At 36.7% G+C, this 11979-nt stretch overlaps 1 protein-coding gene across 1 annotated transcript; it reads right to left on the reverse strand.

The window, feature by feature from the left end:
• Positions 1-469: 469 nt before the first annotated feature.
• On the reverse strand, positions 470-11979 carry SLC25A46 (solute carrier family 25, member 46). Its single transcript, XM_009893817.1, has 7 exons — positions 11927-11979; positions 9352-9409; positions 8792-8869; positions 7970-8070; positions 4732-4788; positions 4218-4275; positions 470-1065 (listed from the first exon to the last, which is right to left on the reverse strand). Exons 3-7 carry the CDS (start codon positions 8813-8815, stop codon positions 487-489), a joined length of 819 nt encoding a protein of 272 aa, XP_009892119.1. The 5' UTR covers positions 8816-8869; positions 9352-9409; positions 11927-11979; the 3' UTR covers positions 470-486.

Here is an 11979-nt window from a genome sequence, read left to right on the forward strand (position 1 = left end):
AAGTCTTCTATGTACCTGTAAATTATGACATTTATGTCTACTTAAGTTACTTTTACAGTTTCTAATTTGCTCACAGCTCCATTACAAGTGAAGTTGAAAACATTTTTAAAAGACCAGTAAACCCATCAGACTCTCACATGCAAGTTCTTGCAACTTATGAAAATAAATTCCTTTGAACTGACTAGCAGTCCAAATTAAATACCAGATGTGGTGTTTATAAAGCAGATATTAAGAATTCATATTGATTCCTTAAGTCAGCTAAGTGGTAAGAGGAAAGGTAAATCCTCACTCCAACCACATTTGAAATTCGATCCCCTTCTGTATGACTGCACACTATATATTCATGTCTACAACTTTAAGGTTAAACAGTACTTTTTTAATTACACTTAGGAATCTATATCCCCATTTTTAAAACAAGTTCTTTTACAGTGTAAGGAGAATCCACAGAGTGGATTCCTTCAAACTTCGCATTCACACCTGAACAGATTAAGAAACGTTTTGAAGCAGTGTTGAGTAAATAATTTTGGTAAGCTGTAACACTGCCACATGCAAGGTATACTGTACTATAACAGCTCCAAATCCTTTATAAAAACCCAGCATTCCTTCTTCCCGTTTTATAGTATTTATGCAGTCTCTCATTCCCTCATACTGAGTATTGATCGGAAGCACTTCATAGCCCAGGTCTGTATTGTCAATTATTGTGCGTGTCCCCTGAATATGAAGGCGGTGTAAAACTGTCTCCAGTGGATAAAGCATGACATCCGCACAAAGGCTAGCAGCAAAGCTAGCAATAAGTTCTGGAAAATACGCATCCAGCATGCTCTGCACAGAAGTGGAGCTCTCACTTGGAAGGTTGTGGGAATTATCCCTTTTCAGAACAAACAAAACAAGCTTCTGGACAATGGAACTGATGACATAGTGAAGAACTCCATGTAGAGCAGTTGGAAAAGTCAAGACCATCAGAGGAAGGAGACGTTTGCTATGGGGTACTCCCATGCCTACAACTCTGCCGATTCCTTCTTTCACGCAGTCCAGTATGCCAGGATTGTCTCGAATTATTTCACTCTGCAAGCACAAAGGAACAGTTACAACTTTTGCTGCCCATTTCACAACAATGCTGACATCCATTTCGACACTTTATCACTGCTGAAGTTTATAAGAGAGTTAGACCTTTCCATGCTATCATATCTACACAGCTATACTGATATAAATTCTTTGGTCTAACTCTCGATAGCGTTCAAGTAAACTTGCTTTTAAGAAATGAATCTATCTTAAGGAGTCTTTATTTAAAATTCATTCCAGTTATTTCTGTTACTACCAAATAAAATCAACTTTCAGCCTACTGCTGAAAGTACCAGTCTGCAAAAAACAGTCACGTACTGAAAATGCCTACTTCTGGAGGAAAATGCCAGGAAGTATATAGCTAATTTAAAAGTCTTTTTCTTTGAGGAGTACAACCCTAGTCTTTGAAGTTGAATGTGCATATTAAAGACTTCCATAACTAAGCTGAGTTGATAGATCATTTTTGATTTGAATATAATAGGTTCAGCTCTGAACACTTCCATCCCATTATTTGCATCTAAAATAGCACACTTTACCCATGCTGACTCTTAGAAAAATCAAAGAGATAATTATTTTGTTCATGCAGTGAAAATACAGAATTCGCTGAGTAATTATTGACTTCATTATACTCCACCTACAACTGTATGAATAAGCTAAAGACACTGTTTCCCCTTCTAATGCTTACACAAACTCAGTGTTTTATCATCTCTGTTACATCCAAAATTCAGGATTTGGGAGTTCTCCTCAATGCCTAAGTCTGTTGAGTCTATGCTGGCTGTCCTGACCTCATGCCAGGATAAACCACCAGAACATTCCTCAGTACTCTGGGGAAGGACTAACAGCCTGCAAAGACTTCCTGGTCAGTCTGCGCAGAAGAGAAACTAGTTCAAATACTTGAGAATATAACGTTCCAGACTTCAAGTATAAGTTAAGCATCATAACCCCTACTGAATCCTCTTCTCCACCATATCATTATGGTCACTGCATTTCAAAACCGTGCCTGTTTTTGTCAAACACGCCACCATGTGGTCTGAAACATTAAAAACAGTAACAGTAACGTGACAGCTACAAGTTTCTACCATTTACAGACATTTTGATGAAATATATTTACTTGTACAAGTGTGTCAAACTAATACTTTTGAACAGTATGTTTTATCAGAATTAAGACATTCAAGCTGTTAGTAACGAGTCACACAGTCTTTAACTTTTATAGTTTGCTATTGATCATTGTCCTCTTGCAGCACAAGAATATAATGGAAACCTGGTAAGCCAAGCTGCCTCCCTGCAGTGATTGATACAACATAAATAAAATCTTCACAAATTCTATCATCACCTCTGTTGTGTTTTTAAAAAGAAAGTTCACGATGATGTTTCCAGGAACCAGAGAATACATTTCATACAGCATATATATGCCTATTCAGTAAAATAGTTGCACACAGTGAACCTACTAAGCCTAAAACCCTCAGATCTCAGTAGAATTATTTTCCTAAGCAATGCTTTACAGAGATGATCACCTTTCTAAAAGGCTAGGGGAGATGCTGCTTTGGGCGTTTCGTTTTCCTATTAAGCTGCTTTCTAGCAAAGAAACTTTACTACTTATTTTGCAAACAGCAGACAGGCTCTAAATCATGTTCACTTTTATCATTTACTGGTAAATGTGTTCCCATGTCCAACACCATGGACAACATTCTTTCAGACAAAAATACAAGCAGTAAGGTACCTGAATAAAACATTTCATTCTGTGGCCTGCTATGAACTCGAGACATGAACAGTGTTCTACCACTGTTTCTAGTTCCAGCATCACAGCATGCTCAGGGTAAAGCCTATCCCCAGGACATAAGTTTCCTAAGTCAGCTTCCCAGTATGAGACCAATCAAATCTTCCCAGGGCTTCCACAAACTCAGAGTTAAACTCAGGCTGGATTTACGAACATTATTTTCAAAACAATTCAACAGAAGAGAGGAAGAGGGTTTCTTAAATAGAGAGTAACTTCGAGAATGCAAGTTTGTTGTTGGGAGTCTATCTGTATGGCCCCATGCATAGACATTTAACCTCACCTGTCCTGTTGGTCCATAACGTGGCCAGTTCAGACAGAAGAGCCTTCCTAGTACCTTGTAACTCCTTTAAGTTTGCATCCCCTGCACAGAGCAGAATCCTGTCCTTTAAGAGTACCAGCCTCTAAAGTACATGCTGAAACTAAGAAACTGCAGAAGTCAGCCTTGTTTGCCTCTTCTCCACAGAAAATGCACCATTTTGCAGACATACACCAGCGGTGGAGCTGTAGGTTTAAACAGCTGGATCCAAATCAGTCCTGACAGTACTTACAACTTGTCTATGCTTTGAATTAAAATTATTATTTTGATGACTGAATGGCATGAGTGACTATCCTGCACCACACCCCACATGAGAGCTCGTTTTACAGTAAGAGTTGTAGTAGTTGCACAAATATACTACCATGTTAATTAAGAGCAACTCACTATATAGACATAACTGGAAGAATAACTCTGGACCACTTCTGCATAGCTAAACCCTGTCTCTTTTGCCAGGAAGAGATGCAACAACTCACAGAAAGACAATCTGCAATACAGTGCTATGGGTTACTCTGTACAATTATAGCAGTTAAGCTGTATCCTAAGTGACAGATCCCGATACTTATTTTCATGGCTAAGGAAGAACTAGATGAAAATTTCAAAAACAAAAAGTTGACTGAATTAAAGCAGTCCTGTTATAGTACAATTCAGTATTTTAACAGAACAAAATTGAATTACTAGAAAAACTTTATAGTTGTTATAGAGGAAAGGGACACTGCAACAACTTGCCTAGCAAGTTTTAAAACCTTAACACAAGCAAAACTTCTTTACAGTTTATCTGCTAGAACCTATATGTGTAACTTGTCCTTATTTCACAGATAATGTATTCCAACTATGTTAAATGTCCATTCTAAATCTAGATTTAGACTTAAAATAGTAAAACTAATATACCCCTCATAGTAAATAGGTTTTATCTCAGTTAATAAGTCATACAGCCTCAAGCAAAACAAATGCAACTAGTGCATCACAGACCCGAATCCAAAGCCAAAGGCTCACTTCTCCATATGATCCAATCTATAAAGAGAGTAACAGTATCTTTTCAAATGTTGTAAATATGTAAGTTACCTGTACAGTTTCAATCAGGCTTGCAGAATAAAAAGGCATTGCTATCACATGTGTTAAACTGTAGAAATTAACAAGATAAGGGTTAAGGTCATGACAATACTATAATTGTAGCCAAATATACACCTGAAAGTTGATAAAGTTATCTACCAAGTCATGCCTGACAAAGTTAAACCATCACTCAATTATTAAAATGCACATCAATAAATTGAGATAAACTTCAGTCTGAAGTGACTGTGATCGGACTGATTCAGGTGTCTCATATCATAATCTAATGACTAAAAGAATCTAATAATTTAAATTAGTCAGGTTCCATACAGACACAGGGATCTAGTAAGAGAAACTAACCTGTTAAAGTGGTGTATGCAATCAAGATTTTTCAAATTTTTGGGTTTTTGAACATTACTATTAGCACCCTGTCAAATAACCACAGCTGTAGATTAAACTAATGTACATTTAGTAGTTTTACTAGTGTTTAGATAATAAGACATAGGGTAATAACACATGCCATACTCACCCTTTAAGTAGAAGGTGTCCACCTATCTGCTTGAGGTTCCATTTATGCGAAAGCTCCCTAAAAATAAAATATTTACCGTAACATGGATGATAACACATCATTCTCAAGCATTTCTTCAATGGGTGTCAACATCCAGTTTTCATATTGGTGTTCTACTATCAGTTTACATTGCAGGATTTCCCATAGTGGAAAGACATATCAGCTACACATTTAATAAATCATGCTTTACTCTTCAAAGTTATTCGGGTCTGTTAGATATTCTACCAAAAAAACTTCCAATTATTAATAAGGTGTCTGTAGCTCTCACAGCTACTGGCTTTAGCATTCCACACTGATTTTGAATCCTTATGTACTAACTCTTAAAGCCATTGTCAGGGAATATTGGATTATTTTAAAATCTCAATAGTTTTCCTTTATCAACATATTTTTTTTTAATTATGTTTTGGTTTGGTTATGCTTTTCCTGTTTTTTGAGGTTATGTTTACCCAGTTATTGTTTCTTTCCTGAAAACCTAAACCACACTCTGACACAGTTAGACAAGATCAAGTACAATCCATCACACTAGAAGATGCATAGTAGTTCTTTACAGACTTAAGCCTTTCAGCTTATGACCAATCTTTAGCAAAAACTAGTAAAATAAAACCTATGTGTTTAACACAAAGGTGACTTTAAAAAAAAAAAATCCCCTTAAGGTGGTATTTTTTAGTTACACACTTCAAAATATGAACAGTGAACGTTAACTGCACTCCACTTGACAGAAAACGTAATCCCACCTAGCTCAAGATAACATTCAAATACCAAACATATTTACCATACATTTGGTAAATACTCTAGCTATGAGATAAAGATATTTCTGTCTGAAATGTTGGACACGCTAAACTACTCATTTTTAGTAACAAACTATGAAGCGTTCAGCTTCAATTCTTGTCTAGGAATTGCACTCACCCACTGCTGTAGTAACAACTCTAATCCAAGAAAGGAAACTCTACTTTTTCTGAGGAACTGTGTTACTAGTAGATATCACTTTCCCAAATACATGTCAGTCACTGAAGAAGAAGGGAAGACTATTTACCATTCCGTATTTCAGATACTTGGATCACATCCAATGAGCCATATTAAAAAATGTGGAAAATGAAACCTGCCAAACTAATGTGTGAAAGCCTAAGCTGTCAATCCACTAGGTATAACTATTCCTGCAGTGGAAGAACAATTGTGGAATGTGTTTGTTTAGTACAGAACCACATTCAACTTGCCACAAAAATGTTAACATCCGTTTCTGGACCCCTCTCCAAACCCAGGGGGATTCTTTGATGATATTATGATATAGAATTGGAATTGACATCCCACTTCCTTGTGTCCTTTGGAGCTTGATAATGTAGTTAAATAACCTTTTAAATCAGATTTGCCAGCACTGCTGCTATAAGCAATAACCTTCACCCACTTGTGACAGCCCAAACATGTGCTACCATCAAAAAGGTAGGGAGAGCATCCAATAGAAAACTGCATGGAGTGGTGCATGTACAAGACAGCCATTTTAGCCAGATCACTTCCCCAGTCCAGTTCATTTTGTGATTGCGTATTGTGTTGGCACAAGGACGGGGAGGAATGAGAAAGGAATGAGCAGGTACTAGCAGAAAGGATTGCTTCTTTTGGCAGCAGCACCAGATTACTTTCCAAGCTACTGACCAACTCGTCTGCAAGAAGAAAATCCCTGCTCACACTGGACAGAAATCAGAACGATGAAAATATAAACACTGTATCACATCTCATGAACTTAAGCACCCCCTACAGCAGTATTTAAAAACAAGAACATGTGACACTCGGAGAAGAGTGTATGCCTGGGAAATTAAGTTACATACAAGACAGAGTTGACCAAAAAGCTTAAATACACGCTCCACAGAATTTAAGCATGAATGATTTTGACAAATGTCAGAACCTGCAAAGAGTTACTTTTATTAGTATGTGTGCACGCATCATAACAGTAGTTGATTCAGCCTGCCTGTACTTTCTTATCTTTAAAACTAGGTCAGTTTCTATGACCCTTCAGTACTTTGTCTCTGTCCACACATGAAAAATAGGTACTTGTCTCTTCTAAAAGCTAACACAGTTCTCAAGCCCACTGGTCAATTCAAACCTAACTAGTCTTCACGACAACTACTGGCCTGCCTCCCCAATGTATTACCCAAGACAGGCCTTTATCATTTTACTGACTTCAGTGTGTGCCCTGCAACTGTTAAGTATCTTTTCCTAACTTTTGATTATCTCACAGTCTGCCTCTGTTTTTAGTTACTTTATATAATAAACTCTCTCACACAACTTGTTTGCTCTTAAAATATCTGTAACAAAACTGACGACAAGTATTATTAGAGTTGTGAGCCCCTACTGTTTGCTCTGGACCATTATAAAATGAAACATGGATAAAACACTTTCAGACCAAAATTCTTTATCAGACTTGTATCTCAAAGCAGAAAGACATCACAGTATTTTACCATAATCCTGGAGTTATAGTTCAGCATAAAAAGCAGAAAGAGTCACAGATAAAAATAATAAAAAAAAATATTACTGAGCTACTATGGCCGAAGATAGGCACAGTAAAATAGAATGGTGGATATCTCTTTAAATGAAGTCACTCATTTCTAGTTGTAACCCCTTTATTATGAGAATACTGAACAATGTACATATACTTGTTGGTAAAGGAGGACAGAAGACAAAGCTGACAGCCACATAGACCCTTATTTACCATGTGTCCTCATTTATTAACACAGGCCATTCTATTCTCTTACCTATCAAAGACAGTGAAAATGTTCAGCAAGACGTCAGTGCTGGCTCATTAGCTGTGTAAATTTTCTGTATGTAGATTAATGAAACTAGGACTTTTTACTTTAGACATGGCATTTGCTAGTACCACACAATACAAACCAAAATACGAAAAGAAACTTATGAATTCTTTTACTACACTGGAGTTATACTGAAGACCATTTTGCTATGTTATTTCTATACTCAGACCAGAAGGCAGACATTCAAAACTTACAAGCCTCCCAGAGTCTCTTGCTATTTATTAATTACAATGTCTTGGCAAAGACAACCACACTGTGCTGAAAAGACCTATTCAATGTCTGACTGTTCTAGTCAAGTCGAATTTTTCAAAAACAGCCTTCTATTTCTAACACTTTGAATATAAGTCAACAACTGATGATTAATTTGTTAGAAGCAGTAAAAAAAAAAAAAAAAGCAATACCTTGGCAAAGGTGTAAATTCACTGATGATGCCTTCTGTTCCCAGGGTTATGCCCTGAACAATGAAAGTGCTGCCCATTCCTTTCCAGAGAGCTCTTGGACCCTGTGTTTTGAAATATGCAACATATTTTGATTCTTGCAACACAAAACTAAAAAAAAAAATAATCTTTTAATCTTACTATTTTTTATGAAACTTCAGAAAATTCAGACCGCAAAGGACTACAATTCTACCATTAAACTTCACTATCACCAAATTCAGGAGACAACTAACTTTTCAACTCTGAAGAAATTTTTGTTCTTCAGTAATTTAAAACAGTTGTCAACAATTTTGGATGCATATTTCTCACTGTTAATACTCTGTACTATAAACTTAACGCCATTTTCTGTGGACAAAATGAGCTCAAGATCTCAAAACACATCGGAAAGAAATCCAGAAAGTCTTTTCTTATTGTCTTCTGATATGAGTTTCAGGATTTCCATTCCGATGCAGAATTGGCAATTCATGCAATACTATCTTTGGAAGTAGTCATTTGTGTGATCTCTTTACCCACATAAGGATTACTTATTTTTCAGAATCCTAATGAAAAAATAGTTTCAGGGAACTTTTGCTTTCTAACATCTGCAAACCTTTCCCAATAAATACTGTTCTTCTTAAAAAATTATTTAAATAATTTACAATGATCTTCTTGAAACATTTCTGCAACCATAAAAACAAACCCTTACAATGGCCATGTTTCTAACCACCGGTTACATAAAGATGTCAATGTACATATGTGCTATAGTAACCTTCACTGTTCAGATACAGCCTGACAGCAAATACTGACCTGTGTCTTATTGATGCTGTACATAATATTGACAATAGTAAATGGAGTGAGATGATAATTCCGAGCATGATAGTTGACCTGTTAAAAATATAAATAATTGCAGTTTTATAAACACACTTGCAGATTGTACAACTCTAAATGAAAAAGCACTTACAAAATAAGCAATTTATCTCTGTAAAGGTCAGCTAAAGTGACCAGAATATGAATAAACTCTCACTGAAATTTAGGGAAAAAAAAAATGAAAAGAATAAAGCAAGCATGAACCAGAAAATACTAGAAACAAAGCATCCTGCTTGTAAATGGGGATCTGGAAGTTGTTCCACAGACTCTGAGACACTTACTGTAATTCATTTTCCACTACCTTAACAAAGATGAGTAAGAATGTTGAAGACAAGTTAAATTTCAGAATGGAAAACTTGCACGCTACAAATACAAACATATTAATGAGCAGTGTCTCCCTAAGTATTGTAAAGCTTCCTTATACTCTACAGAGTATGAAAACACAGAAATATCAAAGTACACAGGAGCTCTGACTGGAAGAAGTAATATAAAAGACATACCTGACACTGACGACGTAGAACAATGCAAGGATGTGCCAACACATTTTCTGTAAATAGGCTTTAAAAGAAAAGGGTATTTAAAGCATAGGAAGCCATCGTAAATTTAGTAAAACAGTCTTGTTATTTTTCTCTAACGTTACATCAGTATTTGGAAAAGCTATACATTATCTAATGAATTAATGAGGCATTTTGAATGGCTACCTGATGGTCTGCCAATACTATAAAGGAACAAATATCAAAGAACCTGACACATACGTTCACTATGAAAAAAACCCCATATATATATAGTATGTATGCATTTTTATAGGCAAAACAACGTACCAGATTTCTTAAACTTTCCCTTTGTAAAACATTAGGGAACAAAAAAGGCCAGAAGCAGAATTAGGGAAGGATTAGTTTCCAGTGTTATGTTAATCCCACATACCACATTATTAATCAAGACTCTCCTTTGGAGGGCCAGAGGACTGGTAGTAACAGCTGACTTTTTTTTCCACCAGAAAATGCTACTGCCCAAAACCAACTCTCCATCCACCCCTAGAAATGTTATTTTGATCAAACCTTCATATTAAAGTTCTCTCAGTTCTAAACTAGGATTCCAGGTCACATCCATGCAGAGAAACTTTTCATTTCATCTCAAAGTGCCTGCGTGATCAGAGTACTTACCTGTATGTGGTTCAAACTTGGGATATGGATTAGAAAAGCAAAACCTCCAGGCTTTCTCTAAGCATCTCAAATAACAGCTCTGACCACCAACCCAAAGGATCATCTGATGTAGGTCTCTTATGAGAATTTTACTCTGGATAAACAAGCACTAATTGGCACAGAAAAGTACTGAGCCAGGAGTTTCATAACTATTAAGCTAATTAGTAGTTTGCTACTACCAGAAGAGGTTAAACTTTCCCTGTGCTCCAGCTGCTATCTATTAAGGCCACCTGGTAGCCAAGTCACCTAACCTCATGAAAACCAAGGTTTTATTTTGGGTGTTTTCTACAAGATTTCTGACTTGAACCAGGTGTGTCTGACAAGCGATCTGCTACAAATGTAAAAGTAAAAGCAGGGAGAATTGCTCTCAGCAATGATACAATGTTGATCAGCTCTCTTTCCCAAACCTACATACTCATTTTAGCCCTAGTGGTATTGGTGCTCAGAATGTGGAAAACTGTCATGCTTGATTAAATCAAATCATATAGTTCAAAAGGACAACTGAGCCCCACTAACATATCTCTGCTTCTGAAGGAGATCAACATATTTATGCCCTATGGCTCCACTTGTTTCCTGGTACTCTCCTGAGCTCATTCACCTTGATAAGGTTGGAAAGCAATCTAATAACTCTTCCAGGCTTGGGGAGGGCTAGCTCTTCCCCCTTCCCCCATCAATTCTATTTTAACAATGTGAACAGGCTTATCAAGGGGTCTGAATGACCTAGCTGAGCCACTATAAGGGAAGCAGTGGGAGAAGAGGGGTAGGCAGATGGGCTGATCTAATTTAAGAAACTCATTACTTGCCAAAAATGGTCATTCCTAGTTCTTCTTTATATCCCTTCCCTTTCTCATCCAGTTAGCTGGTGCCTACTGGCTTTCACAGCTAGTCAACTCCAAGGTAAATCCACCTAACTGAAACAAGAAAAAAATAATCCAGCTTCTTCATTGATTTTGTCTTCTGTTTTAGTGATGCAAACTGGTTAAAAGAGGTTCTGATGGGACATCAAGGGTGGTAAGAATGGGGTAAGTAGCAGGACAGACTAGAGGTCAAGTAAAAGGTCCTCCCTCTTTAAGTAGAGGTACACTTTAAGAACCTCAGCTGACATAGCTTCTTCCCATGTTGGTCTAACTGCTTAAGTGATACAGGTACTCTCATGTTCTGAAGAGCAAAGCACTTTTCTCTGAGAAGACTCACATTCAGGTCAACAAGGAGTAAACCTTCTTTTAGTCCTAACTTTTTCAAGACAACCCCCCCCCACCTTCTACCCTTTCACAAGTTGCATCACTACGTTGACGAAGAAAAACCTAATCGGGTGAGCAGGCATCCTACAAAAAATCCAAAGCTTATAATGATCTCAACAATTTAAGCTGTGAAAATGTTACTAAGCATGTTAAAGTCCATCACTTTCTCAAAAATACTATCAATAATCAGTGTCACCATAATAAAGAATAAAATGATTATCAGACCACTTGGCTAGATCAACATTACTTTTCCTGGATACTTTTAAAATATACTTGACATTTTCACTTTCTTGGGAAACACTCACATTACCCAAAAATATTAATGAAAGCGGCAAATGTGGAAACAGCTTTCTGGTATTATTTTCAGATTGCTCTGATAGGGTACACATATCCTGGGCATACCGTACAAACCCCCCATTTCTTATATTCACTGCTGATCAAGTAATTTTGAGAAACCCTTCTGTTAAAAGGAATAGAAACCCATATGGATTTCAGGTAGTAGGTTCCTAAAGGCATTTCAACTGCATAAGTCTACTGGCATAAAAACACACCACAGAAGCATACATAGGGATTATAAGACAACTATAGCTTTACTACTTCATCATCACTGAAAATTATTACACAACTCTTACCTTGCAAGGCCAATACCAAAGCCTGCAAATCTGTTCAACTGCTCTGAAAAAAA

Source organism: Charadrius vociferus, unplaced genomic scaffold, assembly GCF_000708025.1.
Source record: "Charadrius vociferus isolate BGI_N301 unplaced genomic scaffold, ASM70802v2 scaffold158, whole genome shotgun sequence".
Classification (NCBI taxonomy): Eukaryota; Metazoa; Chordata; class Aves; order Charadriiformes; family Charadriidae; genus Charadrius; species Charadrius vociferus.

Excerpts from the sequence above, each read along its gene's own strand:
- SLC25A46 (XM_009893817.1), bottom strand. The coding sequence starts at position 8,815 with ATGTACAGCATCAATAAGACACAG. Across the intron at positions 4,789-7,969 it reads GAATTTACACCTTTGCCAAG|GGAGCTTTCGCATAAATGGA; the intron begins GTATTGCTTTTT and ends TTTTATTTTTAG. Across the intron at positions 4,276-4,731 it reads GGACACCTTCTACTTAAAGG|TTTAACACATGTGATAGCAA; the intron begins GTGAGTATGGCA and ends TAATTTCTACAG.